This window comes from Electrona antarctica (genome assembly GCF_951216825.1).
Source record: "Electrona antarctica genome assembly, chromosome: 15".
NCBI classification, from domain to species: domain Eukaryota; kingdom Metazoa; phylum Chordata; class Actinopteri; order Myctophiformes; family Myctophidae; genus Electrona; species Electrona antarctica.
The window spans coordinates 27,569,107-27,591,710 of record NC_136796.1 but is presented as its reverse complement, the minus strand read 5'-3'; the positions used below and the strand labels follow the sequence as shown (position 1 = coordinate 27,591,710).

The 22,604-nt window shown below is 42.4% G+C and overlaps 1 protein-coding gene across 1 annotated transcript; it reads left to right on the top strand.

Moving 5' to 3' along the window:
* Nucleotides 1-2,006: 2,006 nt before the first annotated feature.
* Nucleotides 2,007-21,645, top strand: trim46b (tripartite motif containing 46b; the record flags this gene model as incomplete). The annotated part of the gene is made up of 12 exons (XM_079522570.1): nucleotides 2,007-2,066; nucleotides 9,202-9,463; nucleotides 11,410-11,563; nucleotides 12,327-12,525; nucleotides 13,202-13,348; nucleotides 13,662-13,757; nucleotides 15,988-16,241; nucleotides 16,867-16,988; nucleotides 17,647-17,985; nucleotides 19,831-20,060; nucleotides 20,390-20,457; nucleotides 21,213-21,645. 12 exons carry the CDS (start codon nucleotides 2,007-2,009, stop codon nucleotides 21,643-21,645), a joined length of 2,364 nt encoding a protein of 787 aa, XP_079378696.1.
* Between the last annotated feature and the right edge of the window lie 959 nt (nucleotides 21,646-22,604).

Sequence of the window (22,604 nt, the reverse complement as noted above, 5' to 3'; positions counted from 1 at the left end):
ATATCTCTGGGTGCTCACTTACTACATTTTACAAACAGATTCCAGCTTTGTACACTAACTGCTTAAATTTGCTAATGAACATTTTGAAAATGTTTAACCAGCAATGTAAATACACAACTTCTCATTCATATACATACAGTATATTTACACCTTAACCATTGACCTTTTCCACTCAAAGGATTATTTCATCGGGGCAGCATACTGATTAGGCAGTATGTTCTTGATTCTAACCTTGACCTTGATTGTGACATTGACCTTTCCTAATTCCAGTCATGTATTGCAGTGAGCAGGGCAACAACAATAATTTATGTAACCTAAAAAAAAAATCATATTTTTTAATGTATAAACATAGATGAAGAAGTAATAAGCCCTTAGTCATAAACTGCAATAATAATATGATAATTTATTGCAGGGAGAACCTGAATGCATGCCATGTTGAGAAATGTGTTTGGGGGGTGATGGCGTAAGAACTTATTGTGCAGGTTGAAAAAAAAAAAAAAAATCTATCCAGACCCGAAACAACTTGTTGTTTGTTGTAAGCTACATTTGCAACGCCGTTTCACCCATGGATGCATGGTTAAGTATGACACTGGATCTAATCAATGGAAGGGCAACTAACAATTAATAATCAAATAATTTGTCCTAATCATATGATAGCTGAGATATTGGCTGTTCAATGTTACCTGAGTGTAGGCTACATCTGGAATCTGCTGGGTCTTAAGTCACACAGCCACACAGGCCTATAGAAAGCAAAGTGATACCTGAACTCCAGAAGATATACAGTATGTGGGGGAAAGGTGTATTTTAACCTCAAAAGGTCAATCCAGCTCCATTTGCATGGCACGACAGTCATGCCCTACTCGTATCCCTCTTAAATTATAAACCAAATGTCTGGGTAGGGTCTGCCTGTAAATTGCAATGCTGTAACATAGGCTACACAGAGCACTACAGGGCTCTTAATTAACAACTCACTATTGCCACCTTGTGTCGAAAATAAAACATAGCACCGTACCTTGGGGAAAGTCCTCTCGCATGCAAGAAAAACAATTCCAATTAATTTGGTGCCGGACCATCAAACAAAACTGAATAAATCAAGCTTGAAAAATAATAAATAGGTAGGCCTACCTAAAAATCGAGGGCAAATATGAATTATAAACTAATTGTAGGCCTATCAGTGTACAATTTCATAATAGCCTATATTAACATTTTTAAAAATCGTATCATTAAAAGTTATCCTGCATGGCCTTTGGGGTTCAAATGTCCTATGGCCTTGTTTTCCTGATTTAGGCCTAGTCCTATAGGGGAGTTAGACATATATATATTCCATATTCTTGTAAAATAACAAATTCTGGTCTAAGAGTGCTTTTAGAAAATATCAACAATGGCAGTGTCATCCATGATCCATCACATATCTTCAACAAGGGAATCATGATCACACTGGTAATGAGTGCATGGCTGCATCGTGAGCGAGTGTTCCCTTCCCACACTTCCCAATGTCATTTACCCAGTAAAACCCAGTTCATAATCGTAAAACTCTACTGACACATGGTTTGGAGGTGCAGTTCGGTGAGGAAAGGGTGGGGGGCGGATGTCTGCGGCGAAGAGAAGCAGCAGCGTCTGTCAGCAGCACGGTGTAGAATGCTCTCCAGTTCATGTCAGTTTTAACGTTCATTCGCTCTCGCTTCATTTTGTAGCCTGTCATATAAAATACATAGCGGCGCGTGATGGGTTAGGCAATATTATTTTCTTTGCGTATAGGTTACTGCGTTAATATCTGTTACATATCCATTACGCAAACATATACCACAAGCCTATTGTGTTTGGGTCTGCAGCATTTGAAATTTCATAAAACACATATTCGTACAAATGTAAAAACATTTTTTTTAATTCTATAGTCAAATGTAATGGCATACAGTAGTCCTATTAATTATAGAGCGGGTTTTTTAGCCTAGGCGTAGGCTACTATATGAAGATGGAGACACCAGGAGATTCAATCAATTTTTAAAATGGCAGAGTCGGATTTGAAAACGGCTACAACAGCGATGGATGCTTTGGCTCGTATCAGTGTGAGTAGAAATTACTGTTTATCTTATCAATGAAAGCATTGTTAAATTATGGCATTGTTGCCGTTGGTTGTGTTTGCCTATTTTTCGAGTATGCCTAGTTCAGAGGAAAGAACGAATTGTATACGGTGGCATGCCATGCTCCACTCCACCTGTCGGAACCTTCTTGACTGATTCGCCTATTTCACCATTTTCTGGGCCTAAACCACGGCCCATAACGAAAGTATACACATTCCCAGAGTGCATAATTCAGTTTACTGTGTATAGCAACAGCTTATTTACATGTAGGTATGCTACTTACACTTCAATCCACATTATCCATTTAAAATGTGTACCACACCAGAATAGTGTATTTGTAAGAACTCTGGCCTATAGCCTATTGAGGCATAGGTTTATAGTCGGCAGGTATAGCTCCATATATGACATTAGTTAATTTGATTTGGTAGCTATAACGTGGTCTAGCCAACAACATGCGTTAATTGGTTGAGAAGGTGGTGGCACTGGCAGTCTATTTCATGTTAGGCTATAACAACACATTGAACTATATTAATTTAACTATATAAACCAGCAACAGCATTTATCCTATACGTGTCTTGTTTGTGTGACATCTGTAGGCTAATGCATGCGATTGCGTGCGTGATTCTGTTTCTGTATTATAGCCACGCTTTTTTTAGGATGGCTTGGGGATGATGGGATGAGATTGCGGGCCTGTCTGCTCGTTTCCATGGATACGAGATGCAGGCACACGTAGACAGGCTGCTAACAGAACAAGTCGCCTACATCCACGCTGGCGCGGCCCGTAGAATTTGTCGCAATAACGACATTTATGCAGTAGCTTAGACTACAGTTTGTATAGAGGTGTGAACATTTCAAATGCATAAACGGTGATGGGAATTCTGCAGATCTCAAGACAGTACGCGATGTGCAAAGGCTTATAGGCTATGTGTAGCCTAGCTCCGTTTGGAACCTCTATATCTACGCTGCTACGCGTTAGCTCCGAGCGTAGCAGCGCAAATATAGAGGTTCCAAACGGAGCTGTGTAGCCATAGCATAGCTACTACTGCAGAGCACAGCACACCACATCGTGGGGAATAAATAATTACGCACGTACGCATCAACCAATACGTTTTCAGTTCCGACATCAAAGCTAGCTTGGCTATACAGTTTTATTTTACCGACCCAGTCACAGACTGTCTCACACTCACACAGTCCACACACACCACCCACACAGTGACAGTTGTCCAGATGTAGCGCGTCTCCCCAACCCCCTCCCTCCCCTCGTCCTTTATGCTGGGAACGAACGCTAGTCCGCTGTCATGGCGCCTAGGCTCCAGGTGAAGGTAAGGATGCGCTGCCGCAACGCGTGTTCTTTTTGTCATGCAGGCCACAGTAACTTGCACAGCAACAGAGGTCCCGCATGGGTACCGCGCGCGAGCTCCTATGGGCTCGGACGTGATGGAATGTGCTTAATGAGACTGAAATAAGTCCTGGATACTGGAGTGAGATAGCCTATTAGGCCACATTTGGAAAATGATGACAGAAAGGCTGAGGGTGAGTGAGTTAAGAAACAAGTTATGGGTTTAATATGGATTAAATATTAAAATGGATTGATGATATAGCCTAAGTATGCTTATTCATAATGGCCTTGTCCTGCATGCATGCAGCTGGGACCATGACAGTGACTTCGGTCCTGAGTTGCTATATGTAGCCGGCTACATTGATATTGAATTCAGCCTGATAGCTATTTTGAATAGGCAGGCAGTGATTCATATAAGTCCTCAGAAGGTCATTCTCTGCATGGTCACTTTGACTTGCCCCCTCTGCATCACAGTGTTCAGCTCCAAGTGTCTAAGTGCTTTCCTGTGTAATCCAGTTGATTTAAATTTGCTATAGTGTGTGCTGTGTGTGCTGTGTGTGTGTGTGTGTGTGAGTGACTGTGTGTGTGTGTGTGTGTGTGTGTGTGTGTGTGTGTGTGTGTGTGTGTGTGTATGTGTGTGTGCATGTGTGTGTGCGCGTGTGTGCGTGCGTGCGTGCGTGTACGCGTGCGTATAGGGTGTTCGTGCATGTCTATATGTTTTGTGTTTTAGAATATTCTGGGAAAGCTGATAAGACTTTGCACTGCAGATTTTAGATGATGCTTGCTGTGTTGCATCACGTTATAGAGTTGGAATCACAGATCTCTTCTGCAGTAGAGTGGCCCAGCCAGTCAATGCTGCCCTGTTTTTTTAGTTAACTCAATGTGTCACAGTGCTGTAGCTGTGATGCTGCTGGTGACTTTGTAACAGCTGCACAGGTCAACACATTTAGATGTTTCCACAGTGGCCCTGTGCCAAGGTTGCCACAAAGGGAACAAAGACCCTCTTTATATATGTTATCTCTAACATGACACTAGACACCTTCAGAGGCAGCTTGATGACGTTTATGTAACATACCACTATACACACAGGTGAAATGTTTAGTCTAGATTAGAAGAAGTTTACTAAGACAAAGCATCAGACATAAATATTTCCAAGTTACCATTCCTGGCCAGATGCTCATGCCACTTGAACCCTAGCATCCCTATTCTGGGGGAGAAGAAATCACAGAAAAAAGCAGATATAGGCTATATAGAAACCTTGCATTGAGGAAAGAGGGTAGTGGTTTACCAATGGGGTACGAAGTGGCCACCTCCTATCACAGGTGTTACATTGAATTCGACCCATCCACCTACAGGAGGCCTAAAGTTAAAGCACGGTGTACTAGTCTACGCACCATTAACAATTGGACCTTACTCTATCAACAGCAGAACATCAGCAAATTAACAAATATTTATTTTCTAAACATCACACTGAGATGTGATAAATGGCTATCTAGTATCTACCAACAATCAATGACATATATGTCTAGCAAGCATTCTATAGCATTGGAGAATGGGATTATTCTCGTTGAGTCACTCATCTCAATGAAGTAGCAGTGCTGCTAGAGAGCATCCCACTAATGGACAGGGGTCAAGGGGATACGTGCATCCCTGTGAAAGTCAAGTCTACTTTAATTAATATAGACCCAATCACAACAACACAACAACAAGTTATAGCATGACACATTATGTGTAGAGCAGGTAAAAACCATACACTTTCATGCACAAACCCTACAATTCTCCCATGTGCAATTGTGCATGCCCTTGGCGATAGCTAAAGGAAACCTTGAACGGAACCTGCCTCTAGGTGAGCTGCCATCTGCCTTGACCGGTTGATCAAGAGAGAGAGATAGAGAGAGACAGAGCAACAATAATAACAATAATAAGTTAACTGTAACAGTATGCAGCTAGTCATGGAAACACTTTATCCTTGTAATGGCAGCCTATGAGTACAAATGGTAAAAAACTCAAGTTAGCAACGTGCATTGATGGGAGGAGTGTGTCTTGGCCTATAAGGCAAGATACTGAACCAGGTGTTCTGACCACATTGGTGAGACCAGACAGAATCTGTCTCTCAGTTGAATATGTGAAGACACACATTCCTGTTTATCCATACATAATTTATAATTTATAAACTATTTACGTAAAATAATAGTTATAAAGATCTTTACATAAAACTGAAGATACATTTAAATACGCTATGCAATCCAAATGAAAACATGATGACATAGTATAAACTATAAAGTGCAGTGAGGAAGGGAATCAACCAATAACATTTCCAAGCCTCGGGAAGACCTTGAAAATATATGCGTATGGTCTGCTGTCAGTCTTCATCAGTGTTCAGTCTTCATCAGTGTCAGTGAACAGTGTTCATCTCTGTTCAGTGTCTCTGTGTGTATTGTGTTACCAATGAGTTATGTAATTGATATATCTTGATGTCTCTGAAGCAGGGTCATTGCCATGCTTGCTTTGACCATAACAGGTATGTAACTCTGAGTGTTCAAATGGAACCAAATGGACCCGTTGTACACTCTCAGAGTTAAGGGGGTTATAAGTGTGTCCTTGCAAATAAAACATTTGAGAACCACAAGTAGCCTACTATTGGACTTCTAGATTGTTTCATAGTAAATCAGTGCCATACATATACTGAAGAAAAGAAAGACTTGACATTCAGTATTTCAGTCTCATAATCAAAATGTGTGTAAAAAAGAAAATCAAAACTTTGCCACGGACAAGACCAAGTAAAGAAAGAAAAGCAGGTGCGCTTCCTCTGGAAACTACCCTTGGTTAAGGCAGTGGGTGCTCAGCTTTGAAAATAACTCATAAATCAACTAAGTGGAAAAAGCAGCACTCCAAAATAACAGATGCAAGACTGGCTCAGATGCAATTCCTCATGTTTATTTGAGAACGCTGATAGACATGTTTCGGCAGTAGCCTTCTTCAGAGTAGATTAAAAAGTGATACCGGGGATGTAGGTCCCTCTTTTAATGCCAACATTTTGATCATCCCCACCTGTGTAAAGGGGAGGTCCTTACATAGCATCACAGTTTATATAAAAAATATAAATATCTAAGGGCACAGAAAACTACATCAGGAACTCAGAACACACAGAAACCTTAAACAGATTAGGCAGACATCAGGAACTGAATGTAGGCAAAGTCATCATTTAGGCCCTGTGGTTGCATGGTGTCGAGTTCATAAATCCAGAACATTTCTCTCTGAGATAGCAATAAGCCTATCTCACAGAATTTCCCCGCCCCCCTAAATACGCCCCCTTTCGGGGTTAGTGGTGATAGCGTGACGTCACTCCATAGACGCTACATGTTAAAAGAGGTTATTTAAGAAGTCTACAACTTTTGTTTTCTCAAGGTAAGGTTTGTTCTATCTGCTCGACCTGATTTACCATCTTGTTTGCTTCATAATAATATTGGTCTGTCACATTTTTACATTAGAAAATGTACTTAGATTCTCCAGAGAAAAAAACGTGTAAATGCCCATGTTAAAGTCACCACTATTTACCGGAAGTGGGCGTGAAAAACGGGCTGTGAGATAGGCCTATTTGGGAAGCGCAGAGATGATGAGGGTGGACCATGTTTAGCCTCAAGATAATGTTTATTAAGGACAAGACTTTCCCACAGACACATTGATGACCCCTGCTCTCTCTAAGCAAGGAATGAAAAAGGGACTTTGAGTCTGACTGATTGAAAGTATAATTTTATATGATTCACACAGAAGTAACCATGTGTGGCCTGTGGCCACTATGCAAAGAGTTTCACATAAGAAGCTATGTGACTTCAGCACACAAATCCACTGACTGCAGTGATTAAATAATTAATGTACGCTATTTATCTATATTTAATGGGGGGCTGCGACCCCTTACTGGCCTTCTGAAATATATATTTATGTAGACTGTTCTGTCAGCTCTTCATGTGGTCATACTCCTGCTTCTCTTCTTCCAATCATTCACATATTACTCCAAAGTATTTTTAGATCTCGAAATCTTACCTTTGAGATTCTTGATTGATATTGTTCGTCTCTCTGATGCTTATCCATTTTACATGTGCCAGGCTTATATTTTCCCTTCAAAAAATGATATAGATTATCAGGACAGCATGTGTTGTTGGCATAGTTAAGACCTAGGATATCCATCCAAGCCAACAGACGGCACATCAGGGCTGATGTAGCCGTGCCCGAGGATGGATGAGCTCAGTGAATACTGGGTGATACAAATACTTTGTTTACTACATGCCCATAGTTATTCACAAAGACAATGATATCTTGATATTTTTTTATTCTATCCGCATTTCACTATGAAACACAGATCCTTGTACAAACTGACCAACTGGGATTTCCAGATAGTATGGAGAGGGTGAGAGAGTTGGCTGAGAGCACAGTTTGTCCACCAGGCCTCGCCCTTGTTGGTTCCACTCTGTGTTTTGGTTCATTTGCTCCCAGATAGTGTCTCCCCAGCTGTGAATTCTACAGTGTACTATTACTATACCATCCGCAGCAAAGCCAACCTGTGTTTGACGGATGATTTTCTCTACATGTGATCTCATATCTGATGGAGGTAGTAGAGGCCATTTCAAGTGGCATAGATAAGAGGGAATACGCTGTGGGGGCCTGAAAAAAGGCTTTGACACAATAGACCATGGAATACTACTCCAAAAATGGAGAGATACGGCATAAGAGGAGTAGCAAATGAGTCGCTAAAAACCTACCTGCATGAAAGAAAACAATACGTTCACTCTAAAAATGTTTGATATAAAAATTGCCCATGGAGTGCCCCAAGGTTCTGTGCTTGGCCCCAAACTATTTATAATATATTGTAAATGACATACCGGTATGTGCAGTACTGAGGAAGTTCCAGACCCACCGGAACGCACCCAGGGTGCTGGCCCGTTTCCGGCGAGCTGCCCCGCGTCCGAAACGGTAGAGAAATGACAGAGTTACCATGTGGGGGTCCCCGGGGGTGTCCCCGGAACATCCAGACCCCCAGGAACGCGCCCAGGGGGGGGCGGGCTGGTTCCGGCGTGCTGCCCCGCGTCCGAAACGGTTGAGAAATGACAGTTACCGTGTGGGCAACCAGCCACCCACACACAGCTCCGTAACCACTCAAAAAAACCATCATCCATACAGGAGCTGTTCAAAACCCAGTACAACCTCAGGAGGACTTGTGTATTAAAACAAAAAGGGGCAAGGACCAACACAAAAGCCAGATGTATATCTAAAATAGGGGTAGACCTTTGGAATAGTCTAGATAAAGAGTTAAAACTATGTACGTCACTCATAAAATTCAAAAAGTTGTTTTTTAAACTAGGGTATTTAATAGATATAAAACATTATTATAAGATCCATATTATTCCTATTATTATTATCATTAGTCCTTTATTCCTCGTTTGGATTGAGCTCTGATTGTTCTCAGCTTATTGTTTTCAATTTGTTTGTATATATATAACTAAGTTATATATTTAAAAAAAATGTTTTGTTTTCTTCTCAGTTTTTTTTTTTTCTTCTTTTTACTCTGTTTTTGTTTTGTTTTGTCAGTAACTAATGTTACTCTTAAAAAAGGGTAGGCAAAATAAGCTTTGGCTTCAGCCTACACCTTTTCGGTGCCACCCCTGATTATGCAAACACATCTGTATTTTAACATGTAACTGTAACATACCGAAATACACTATTCATTCATTCATATCTGTTCATCTCTACATAACGTCCCTTCTTCACCTCTGTCTTTCCCAGTCTAATATGAAGAGCATGGAGCGTGAGCTTCACTGCCCGGTGTGCAAGGAGATAGTCAAACAGCCAGTGGTCCTGCCATGCCAACACAGTGTCTGCCTCATGTGCGCCTCGGAAGTCCTGGTGGCAAGTGGCTACCCGCCCCCAGAACTTCCGCCAGAGCCCAACTCACCGGCCTCCACCCCCAACACACGTTCACCACGCCAGGCACGTAGGCCCGCTCCCAAAGCTGAGCAGAGGCCCATTGACCGTGTCCTACGAGCAGGTATGGATTAGTTAGAGACCTCCTTCTCCAAAATGACAGAAGTTTAATTTAACCAATTTAGACCTATATACTTAGTCGTACGTGGACTAGAGAAAATAGCCAATCTACAATTAAGCACGCGTCGTGTGGTGCGTGGTTCTTGCACACCGGCTATTTTAAATTTCTAATTAAATAATTGGTTTCAAATTATAGTAGGTCATTGAATCTATGTAGGACAAAGCACTTTTAGAGACTGCTTCTTGGTTTAAATGATAGATTTCTTCTATGGTGTACTACAGTCAGAGCCTCATATGTTAGTCCACTAGCCCAAGTCGCCACAGAGCATCTATCTGAACAATATTATGTTAATGCTTTTGAACATATTTAGACAAATACAGACAATGCAACATGCAGAAAGCTTGAGATATTTATCATAAATGGAAAAGGAATCACTGTGGAAAAAATAATGATGAGTTTTGGCTATATAGTATATTCATCTGCATATATTTTTTGCAAGTAATTTCAATTTTTTAGCTTTACAAACACTTAATTGTATTTCTGTATTCCAGGGGATAATTAGTGTGGGGAATTGCAATAAAACAGCACACGTTATTAAGCCATGGCCCGGAAAGATAAATGGTTTTGTCTTCTAAAACATTGTCCGTTCAATTAGCAAAAACCTTTTCATATTTAAAACTCAGGTGATCATATCCTCCTAATTAAATCAAAAAAATGTCAAAAGATGACCGACAAGCTTAATTTTGAGGTATTTCTGCTTTCTTAGACAGTGCAGAGACAGGGTGTGGCAGCATAGACAGAGGGTGACATGCAAAGGCCTGCACCAGATTCAAATCCAGGACATCATGACAATAATGTGCACCGATGGGTCCGCTCACTAGGGAGCCCTGACTCACGTTTCTAACGTTATCATCTTCCTTTACTGTGATGATAAAGAGTAGGAAGTACCTTTTTTCACAAGTGAATATCTCATTTTGAAAATGGATTGTTCCAACATTAGCTAAACACTGTCCTTGTTCAATGACATTTGGTAGAGGTCAGGTCTTAGTCTAAATTAATAAAGTGTTATCCTAGTCACTACTCACTATATGATAACACTTTATTTATTTACATAATTCTGAGCCATTTCTGCTTTCTTACACAGGTATTCAATTGTAAATCTGAGTACATGTATAATATCACCAAATGTACCATTACGGGTCACATTTGTACACTAAACTCTCAGAGTTAAATGAACACTCAGGATTTTACTGTGTAGACAGAGCGTGTCTTGCACCAGATTGAAAGATGGCATATTCCCAAATATGTAGATGTGTTAGCCTAGGTGGGGATGTCACGCCAAAAACTGTCCATATAATAATTAAATGATTTGACCTTTGTTTTACATTAGCGGAATTAGCCAATCCACAAACTCACAGTGTTGCATTGTGAGGCGTTTTGAGCTTGCCTTCTAGATCTCTAGAATAGATCAGCTATTTCTGCTGTTTTTTGAAAATGTAAAAAAAAAAAATTAGGAATATCCTTCAACAGATGAATTTATACAGATGAATGGGAATGATTCTGATGACAAAATAATTGTGATTATCAAAAAAGAAAAAGCGAGTCCAAATGGATAACATTTAAGACTGAACAGAAAAATAAGGGTATGGGGGATTGAGGAACAATAGTAAATGCCTAGGAATATGTGATGTAACATGCATGTTTTGATATGCAATGTCGATTTTATTTTTATTTTGAATGTTTGTACTGTATGTGTTTTTCTTTCTTTTGCTATTGTTTTCTTTGGATTTTGTTAAAAAAATAATAGTTTAAGTTTAAGAGACAAAAAAAAGAAAAAGCGATTTATTTTTTTAAAGGCAAACTAAGAGTTTTAAAATACAAAATTGTCCCTCTCTTATCGTTCTCTGTCTCTCTTCTCACATCTATCCCCCCCCCCTGTTGTCAAGGAGGATACGGTACGTATCCGGGGCGAAGGCGTAAGGAAGGCCCGCCCATCCCGATGATGATGTTTCCTTGCATCCCCTGTGGCCGAGATGTGGAGCTGGGAGAGAAGGGCCTGACTGAGTGCTTACGCAACCTTACCCTGGAGCGCATAGTTGAGAGGTAGCCTTATACACACAAACACACACACACACACACACAAACAGACTAATCAGCTGCATTTTGCAGATGCATATGAAACTGTGCATGCTGCGTTATGGCCCTTCAGTGCCCAAGATGCTAGAGGTCACATTTCAATGAAGCAGCAGGTGACGGAATGTGCTCTAAATGCTGACTGCTATTAATCAGCAGGCTCTGAGCTGCTGGAGGAATGCAGTAGTAGGGCTCACACTGCATTGTGACTCGGCGGCGTAGCCTACTCTGCAACTTCCACTGGGTTGCAGTCTGACAGCATTGTGCTGCTGCTGGCTCCCATTTTAATGCTATTCATGCTTACGCTCAGCTATCGGCCCCCTGGTGTTTGCCCACTAGTGTAGCTCTTCTGCAATTTGTATAATGTATATATACTATATCTGTCATTTCAAATTGTCTGTACAAAACCGTTCCTTTTCAGGAAATGGAAGGACATTTTTCAGAAATAGCCGATCTACAAGCTCACAATGCAGTACACACACACACACACACACACACACACACACACACACACACACACACACACACACACACACACACACACACACACACACACACACACACACACACACACACACACACACACACACACACACACACACACACACACACACACACACACACACACACACACAATTCAAGTTAATTCTTGCCATACTCCACTTTCTGTGCCCTCAATTAACTATGTAGTGTACCCTCCCCCCACTCTCTCCATTTCCCTCTTTCTCTACAGGTACAGACACACAGTGAGCTTGGGCAGTGTGGCTGTGATGTGTCAGTTCTGTAAGCCTCCGCAGACTTTGGAGGCCACTAAGGGCTGTGCCGACTGCAGGGCTAGCTTCTGCAACGAGTGCTTTAAGCTTTACCACCCCTGGGGCACGCCACGGGCTCAACATGAACATGTCCAGCCCACTCTCAACTTTAGACCCAAGGTGAGCCGCATAGGCTGGTCTGGTTATGGCTGTAATGGCCAGAGATCATAGATACATTCATGGTCAATGTTAATTATAACTTATAGTGGCAGGGTTCTAATTATGGCAATTTCCGTCCAACACTTTGGTACGAAACAACGCATCTTGAAAACTACTGGCTGGATTGCCATGAAACTAGCTGAGCACTTTTGTGGTCCCTGGAGAATGAACCCTAATCATTTGAGTGACCACAGGACCTTTCCTCTAGTGCCACCCTCTGGCCTTTTTGTTTTAATTCTTATCCCTGTGCTCTTCTAACAAGACAAGGACGTCTGTTTAAACTAATTTGATGCAGGTGGGCGTAGGGAGCAACACGGCCTCTAGGGGCCACTAGAGGCGTTTTAGATACAGCACTTTTCAAGAAATGCTTTACAAACAATAATGCAAGAGTAACTCAAAGTCAATAAGATAAACATTAAAGATGCCAGACATCAATTAAAAATCGGGGTCACAGAGAAACAAACAGGCAACAACAACAGCTGTATTTAAAAGTGCTTTAAGATGCAATTCTGAAACATAACCCGGGAATGCAAAAACACATTTGCAAAAAATCTATGGAAACTGTATTACAGAATCCTATGCAATTTGATATATACAGTATATACACCCTACTAATAATCAAAAATCTTCTCCCCAGGTTCTGACTTGCCCAGAACATGACCAGGAGAAGCTTCAGTTCTACTGTAGGTCTTGTCAGCGGCTGCTGTGCTCGCTTTGCAAGCTGCGCCGTGTCCATGCCGGCCACAAGATCCTACCAGTTGCCCATGCTTACCAGGCCCTGAAGGTCAGAACCTTTCCTTAAAAAGCATGCAGTGTGCATAATATATTAGTGTATTAGTGACTCACTGTCACTGATGTGATGACACAGATTTTCAAGGGAATTAAACATAGATGCACAGTGTTTTCTACCAACCTAGAACAATTTACTGTAATAAATTATAGTAATGCATTGTACTGACAGTATAGTATATTATTGTAAAATAAAGTAAGGTATAATAAGGTATGATATTCTTCATAATATGGTATAATATAGACCTAATATAACGCTATGCATTAGGATCAAGTATCAATTTGGCTTTCATCTGTTGGTTTGACAGGAGAAGATTACAAAGGAGATGAACTACATATTGGCCAACCAGGACACAGTTTTAACTCAGATCACCCAGCTGGAGTCTGCCATAACTCAGACCGAGGTGAGTAATACAGCTGTCAAACACACTACTGTAGATCACAACGTTAACATTACCAGTCAGCTAGTGGGGGAAAAAATGGCTGTGTCCATTCTGTCAATTTGACTGGCTACATTGGCAGGTAGCCAAACTCTGTTCAATTAGTCTTTCCTGATCCAAAATCTATTTTGGTTGGAACGGAAATAAATTGTATGGTGAAGCTTTGACATCACTCACCACTGTTGCCAGGCTGCCGGGAAATATTAGTTGTAAGTGCTGCTGTCGCTAGACATTAGCATAGCTGTAAAACACACTTTATTTAACTGGCATCTTAGAATTATGGATCTCAAGTCAACACAAACTAAATATTATCTGTTGATGTAAACCCAATCCCACACAAAATAGATCAGACCACATCATTGAGCACACAATTATATTGGTAAATCTGTTTATTTACTATGTGCCTAGCCTTAGATGATCTACTGCACGCACACACTCACGCACACACGCACACACACACACACACACACACACACACACACACACACACACACATTGTGTTTGTTAGTGTCTGTCAGTATGTGGACTTCTGATTCAAGGAATGTGCTTTCAGTTTTTCTGAGATTACTAATAATTGCCACTGGCACTAATCCAATACCTTCTTCAAGATCACTTCCAAGAGTGCATGTAGCAAACCTTTACAATTATACAATCACAGGACAATTCCAAACCTGAAGGATATAGCAATTGGGCCCTCAAATAATTGTCAACTCAGATTTGATTCATAGTATAACATTAAAGCTGCACTCTATAACCTGGCATACCTCTATAATCCAGGGTATGTCCTACCCTGGATTCAAATCCAGGTCCCCTGCACAAGTGCTGACACTTTTACTACTGAGCTAATAATAACAACAGGTTAATACTGTTTATATTATTGCCTGTTCATCCACCTTGGCTAAACTCGGGCCCTTGTATCATTTGGCTTTGCGTTTCATTAGAATTTTCAAATACAGGACACATCACTGTTTTCTGTATAGCTTGGCCAACTGGTCATCCCTCACACTCTGTATGATGCAACATTGGTACATTTCTATTTACAAGCTTAGTATTCTGGGTGGGTATCCATTTACATAAATAATAAATAATTCATTAGTTTTGATTTTCACAATACAGTTGCCATCTACACTTACAGAAATGGATGCACTATACTTCAGCCAATTGTATAAGTTATAAAGCACACTCTCATGTAATATTGCTAAATTATATAATACTAGAGCAGTGCCCGTGGTGGGGCCTCTACAGCGGTGCCCGTTGGGCAATGGCCTACTTGGAAATGCATGCCCCACCCAGAAATTATGTCTGTGTCCCTTTTATGCCCATATATGGAGTTCTTTGTCAGGCATGCCCAAATATGGAGTCTATGCAGACGTCAGAATGATGTGTTCTGTGTCAGCCATGCCCAAATATGGAGTGTTTGGATGTTTTTTTTGGGTGGTTCTGGACAACCGTGGGTCCGACCGACCCCGGGGCACTGCACCCCCTGTGGTGGTGTGGAACGGGTGTGTCGAATTTGAAGTCGGTGGGGCTAACGGTTTTGTCAGAGATGCCCAAATATGGAGTCTATGAAGACATCAGAATGATTAATACTGTTGTGATGTGATGCGATGCGATGTGATATGATGCGTCGCGCTTCATTGTACCAAATGCGTCTTTGAACTGTACCTAAGCGATAGTAAAATATTCAATCAATCTGTATCTGTGTATCTGTAGGACTGCAGGGCTGCAGCCTGCAGGCTATCAGAAATGACTTTGGACAGATGGAAAAAACTTTAGTTAAACTTGCAGTGACAGATTACTTTACCTGGGTTACATCTTCTGATAGTGCTGACATGACATAATAATCCCATCTAGTGTTTCATTAGTGCGACGGAACGTGACAGAATAGTCTACAGCTGAGCTTGTTGCACTGCTGACAGGCAGCGCATGAAGTAGTATGGACTTGAAGCGGTTTATAAACCAGTCAGTCAGTGACATCACTGACGAAACCTTGGTGTTACTCTTCCTGCGACCGATAGCCCCTGAAACCAGGCTTTCACCGTCGTCCTGACTCTTTTTTTCCTCTTCTTCTTCCCCCTTTATGGGCCCCTTGGGGGCGCTGGGCCTCGGTGCATTGCACCGGTTGCACCGTCGATATTTTCGCCACTGGAAACCGCTGCTCTAACCATTAGATGTCCTTATTTGTCACCTGCAGGTGAACAGCATAGCCGCCAGAGAACAGCTGGCTCAGAGTGTCAGGGACCTAACGGCCGCCCTGGCCGAACGCCACGCTTCTCTGACACAGACCCTGGAGGCAACGCGTCAGAAGCGAGGAGAGGCGCTGGCCGCCCAGGTGGGAGAGAGGAGGAGCATGATGGAGCACGCGGGCCTCATGATGTACACTCAGGAGATGTTGAAAGAAACGGACGCGCCCGCCTTTGTACAGGCGGCCCGCCAGACTCACAACAGGTCTGGGGTGCAAGCCTACCTGGATAGCATCATTGTTTTCCTTTCGTCATAATTCTTGTACTCTATATTTTTCTTTTATTGCATTATTAACTTTTTTTTTTTTAAATGAGTTCCATTATGTGGTTATGATAAAGATTTGTTACTCTTCATTGGATAATTGATGACTGTTAGGTTAGTTTACTTCTTTGCCCTTCATTACAGTATTTACCCTGTCATTTGTTGCCTAGGGCTCATGCTATTTACTCTACACTTGGATAAGAGCTTTTGCTAAATTCCTAAACATTGTTTTTAAGTTAAATGGACACAATGTGGGACTAGACTGTTAAAGGGTTGAATACGAAATTAATTGAGAAATACAGATGTTTTGTGTAATCTATGAACAGATTAACTCTTTTTTGTTTTTGTTTTTGTTTTTCACACTGCAATGTAACGCTATTTTTGGTCGTCCATACCTTCTGCAGAATGAAGTGCCAAATAGTTCGAACACATGGACCCAAAAACATTATACATTTTTTCTGATATTTCCCTGTCATGTACCTGCCCTATAATCTCTACAGTATGCTCCATTTTCCTTCTGCTCTCATCTCCCCATTTGGCCCTGTCTCCTCTACCTTCACCATCCCAGGTTAAATAAGTCCATAGAGAACATCCAGTGTTTCGCCCTGGCTGCTGATCCTTCCTTCAGACACTTCCAGCTGGATGTCTCCAAAGAACTCAAGCTGCTCACAGAGCTGCACTTCATTAAAGGTGGGAGAGGGAGAGAGGAGGTCCATTTTAGGGGAACATTTGGCAGTGTAGGTGGTTTAGTGGTTACGCAATTTTTACACACCACTATACAATAGAGTATACAGAAAAGAGCTCAAACTAATCAATTATACAAATCTATTGGAATGTTTTTGTGTCAATCTCTTGATATTTAACAAAACAAACAACGGTTATAAGCTGGTTATTGGTTCTAAATATCGGTTTATAAATGTTTTACTTAAATGTTTATCCCACGATTTTTGTAACCCCATTTTTTTCATGTAATCCTGGGTGCTACACTCCCTCAGCCAACCTGGGGAGAGCAACAAACGGACTGACCTCATGTTTCCTTCAATGCATGAGGAGTCCAAGCTGCTTCTTCTCACCTGACAGGGAGGAGTTTCACCGGTTAGACATAGCACGTGAAAGGAACACATTATTCCAAACAGTTCCTTTCCCCTCCATCAGGCGCCCCAGCTGGCCAGGGGGAGGCAGTTTAGAGACCAGGATTACTGCATGTTTTTTGTGAGGGTACCTACCCTAGGGGACACGGGGAGAACATTAAATATCGGTTTTGATATATTTTCGGTTAATTGCCCAGCTCTAACCACTATGCCACCCTGCAGAACCACAACTCCATCTTCTTTCTTGTCTCCTCTAGCCCCCCAGGCCCCAGTGATCGACACCCAACGTACACTGGCCTATGACCAGCTCTTCCTGTGCTGGCGAATGCCTCAGGATTCCCCCCCAGCCTGGCACTTTTCAGTGGAGTACCGTCGCCGGGGGGTGGTGCCCGGGGGAGGGTCAAGGGGTGGGGTCAGAGGCGGATTGGCTGCAGCCCGCTGGGGCTGGCAGCGATTGGATGAAGTGAACGGGACCAGTTCGGTGATTGACAGGCTGGAGATGGACAGTGTGTACGTGCTGAGGGTTAGGGGCTGCAATAAGGCTGGCTACGGAGATTACAGCGAGGAAGTGTACCTACACACCCCACCTGCACCAGGTGAGAATATACAAACCTCATAGTCTATTGACTGGTTTTAAGCTAACTGATAAGTTGTCACGAGTGACGGACAATATTAAATCGTTATGCATTTACCTATACTGTACACCTTCACTACTGACTCCATTAACAGTGCTCATTTCTTGAATTATGCAACTGATTAAAAGCCTCAGATTTTTCTTTTAAATTTCCAGTTGAAACAAGCATTAAGTTGCTATTACTTTCTAATTTACATTAAAGCCAAGTCATAAGTTCAGCTAGTCAGATAAATAAGTTCATGCAAACATCAAAATATCCCATTACTCGCACATGCAGTTACTCATCATTTAAGACCCATACGCACCTTTGCAATGACTACTCTCATATCAGCCATGATATAATATGGTTTTCATAGTGAGATGCTTAACAATCATTCTCTTTTTTTCTATCCATTCCCATGTTCCTTTTCCATCTCTCTCCTCTCATTCTCTCCTCTACCCACTCATTACCATTCGTTTCCATTCTCTAAACATCTAGCTTCTTCCCATCTACTTGTCCTCGTCTTTCTTGCCGTCATGACATCACAGCTCTACACTTCATCCTCTGCTGCTCTGCTCTCACACAGCCAAACGACATGCATCCTTCCCAACGTAAGAAAGTGCACGAAAGAAATGTGCACGAAAAGTTTTATTTTTCCAATCCCTGATCTACCCCAGTCATCCTACTGCACAAGGGTGGGAAATAAACACCAGCCATCTGGCTAATTATTTTTTAGAAGGACAATCTTTCTTCGTGACTCAACAGGCAATCACATCTTTAGACTTTTATGGGAATTTAAGGCCTAATGAATCTACGGTAACCATTAATTCCCTATTCATGTAGCAGTTTTGATTTGCAATGAAACAGCACCAGCACAACTTTTATTTTTTATCAGCTAATTTGGCAGGTAACCAGACAGCATTTAGTAAATGCTGTAAAAATTATCAGTCAGACAGGAGGGAGGGGATTTACCAGCCACTGGAGTTGGTATTAAAGGGGAAAGAAAGGTTCTGTTTCCTGCCTTCCTCGCAATGATCTCTTCCTCTCTCTGTGTGCTCATGCCAAGCATTCCTGTATCCTCCCTCCCATCTACCGTACACACCCAGACACCTCTCCGCCCCTGCCAGTACAGTACCTTCCCCCCACAGTGAGATCTGCCAAAGTGCCGGTGCAGATTGTTAAGACGCAAGGCTTAACAATACGGATCGAACACAGATCCGCGGGCCCCTAATGGCTGTGTGGTCGTGTCCTGACTGAGCGGTGTGTGGAAGTGGTGTGTGTGTGTGCTCCTGGCTGTTCCCCTGGGATGTTCCTACCTCTAAGTGGTCTGGGTGGAACAGCACCTTGTGTGAGGGGGAGGCAAAAAAAAAAACTATCTGTTCCACCGAAGCTTCTACCGGATACCTTTTTGCTTTGAACTCCCCCAGAGGTCGATATATAGATCAATGTGCGGTTTCTCCTCCTCTTGCAGTGTTGAGCTCACCCCCTCCCCACCGCTCCGAGAAGGAGGTGCATGTCTGCTCCTCATTCTCCGACTCCCCGTCCTCCTCCTCTGCAGCTTTCCTGTACTTGGCTTTGTTTTCACTACTCTTGACTTTGAATACCTTTACTTTGAATACCTTTACTGGCTCTTATCCACCAAGAAATCTCTGTCTCCATTCCTTTCTTAATCCCTGACCTCGTTTTTGACTGCACCTCTCCCCCTTGTTGTTCCTCTATCATTTCCTCTTCTCCTCCTCCTCCTCCGCTCTCCCTCTTTTTCTCCCTCCTTCCCCTTCCCTCACCCCCTCCTGCCACCCTTCCTGGGCCTCTCTGCTCCTCTCCCAGTGTTGAACTTCTACCTGGACTCTCGCTGGGGCCTACACGCAGACAGGCTGGTGGTTAGCAAAGAGCAGCGCTGCGCCCGCAGTGTCCCCGGCCTCTCCCTGCTGCAGGCCGCCGACAACGCCCTCACTTCCTGTCACCTGACCTCTGACCTCCTGGTAGGGGACGTGGCCATCACCCAGGGGCGGCACTACTGGGCATGCTCAGTAGAGCCGGGGTCTTACCTGGTCAAGGCAAGTGTGCAACCATGAATGACGGTGCAGAGCAGTATGGCGGTTGTATAACTAACATTCCATCTGTTGTTTGAAGGTTTGCCTCCACAGAAATGTCCTGTTTATCATAGCTTTACACTTCATCTTCTGTTTCTGTTCATTCTGTCCAGTGGTGGAAAGTATACATTGGAAAGTACATTTCCACAAGCACTGTAGCCTACTTAAGTAAAAATGTTGGTAGCCTAATTTTACATTACTTGCGTATGTTATTTTCTACTCCACTACATCTCAGAGGCAAATATTCTTACTCCAGTACAATACTTCTACCACTGATTCTATCCATTTAACAGGTGGGAGTTGGTTTGGAGTCTAAACTACAGGAGTGGTTCCACCTGCCTCAGGACATGGCCAGTCCACGGTGAGAAGAAAGGAAAAGAGAAGTCAAATGCATGAGGCCAGTGATCAAGTAGAATAAATCAGTAGAGCAGGAAGGAGGCAGAGGATTGGAATCAGGATCAGTTTTATTTGTCAGATCACACTCACAGCTTGCTGGTGTAAAGCAGTGGGTGAAATTCTCTTTTTATTGCACGCTCCAGTATTGCGTGAGAAGAGAGAGACGATAGGAGTAGAGAGAGATAGAAGAGAGAGAGATAGAAGAGAGAGATGATAGGAGTAGAGAGAGATAGAAGAGAGAGAGATAGAAGACAGGTTAAACAGAAGAAGTACAGATACGGATAGCATATACCATATGTGAAAGAAGATATGTACATGGTATTTAAGAAGATATGTACATGGTATTTAAGAACGTTAGAATCATGTGCAGGTGTGTGTTTTGAAACATAATATGCTAATTGTAGAGGGAGGCAGAGAGGAGGGAAGGAGAGAGTAAACTGAGGAGAAAAAAAGTCATGTTGTATTAAAATTGTTGTTTATTACGAAATAAACAAAAGTAATGAGCACTCTGAATGCAAGACTTAGTGCAGACTACACGTTTGTTTATTTCTAAATGATTACATCAGTCAACACACTCAAGTAAGCAGCAAACATGAGGGAGATAGATTTATTGCAAAGTTGATGTTTTGATCTACGCGTATACTACGCCAATGAGGCCCTCTGAATTGAAAACGGTGTGTGCTATCCACATCCTCTGACTGTACTGTATCTCTTCTACAGCTATGACCCAGACAGTGGTCACGACAGCGGGGCGGAGGACGGGCTGGACTCTGCTCCCCCTTTCTGCTTCCTGACCATGGGCATGGGAAAGATCTACCTGCCACAACAGACCAACCACCACCACCACCACCACGGAAATAGCGTCCGGGACCCCCTCACCAATGGCAACCACCCCTCCTCACCCACGGGGCTCACCTACCCCCTCCCGCCGCGGCTTGGGGTGTCCCTTGACTTTGAGAAGGGACGCGTCACCTTCTACGACGCCCACTCTCTCCGCCCCCTGTGGGAGGGGTACGTGGATTGCTCCGGTCCTGTGTGCCCCGCGTTCTGTTTCATTGGCGGCGGAGCCCTGCAGCTGCAGGAGCTGGTGGCCAATCGCAATGCGGATCAGACCCCGGTCAGAAGGGTGACCATCCAACCCCGCGGCACCTGAATAACAACTGAAGGCGTTTTTTTGAAATGATAAAGTGTCATAATGGAATGTAAAAGGTAATTGTGAACTATTTACTCAGCGCAAGAGAACGTTATAGACACCTCAGCGATTTTGTTTTGTATTTCATTTGTACAAGGAAACATTTCTATTGCGGGATATATGCAATTGTAATTAAGTTTCTTACATTTTTTGTTACATGCCATTTTTGCAGAAGTTAATGAATTGCTTAAGTAGGGGCTGGTACACTTACCTTTATAATTATATATTTAATGCTTGCACTTGTAGCTGCGCTATACTGTATACATTTATAGTAAATAATGCTTATGTAAATACTGCAGAGTGATATGTCATAATTATGTCCTTAAAATCACTATATGTCCCTGTTCTGCTTGGGGCCTTTGTGAGTGTTTTATGTTATAGAACAATGGTTCTCAACAGGCTTTCGACTGGATCCGCAATTCGCAATCAGTATAATGAATACTATAGTCAATCAACTGTCTGATATATTGAACATCCCAATATTCCTTTTGTCCCTGTTATATTGCAAACACATTTTGGGTCCCAACCCACTTGTTTAGAATCACTGTTCAGGAGATGTTCACCCATTCTGCTTAATCTATTCGACAGTATATGTGTTGCTCAATGCTTACTCTTTCAACCACACAGTTGCTGAAATGTCTTGACGATTGGTGGAATGTTCCATTCATCCATCCATTCATTAAAACCCCAACCAAAGTTATTATTTTTGTTTTGTGGGATGTAAATGCTGTTGTGATTGAGTGGTAGATTAGAGGTAGAGAGCAACGAAGAGGCAATACTGTAATTAGAAGCTCCAATTATACCTCTGCTACACTGCTAATCACTGGCTTCAGATGGGATCCGTTTATGAATTGTATCCCAAGTATATGAATCTCATTGTGTGTGTGTGTGTGTGTGTGTGTGTGTGTGTGTGTGTGTGT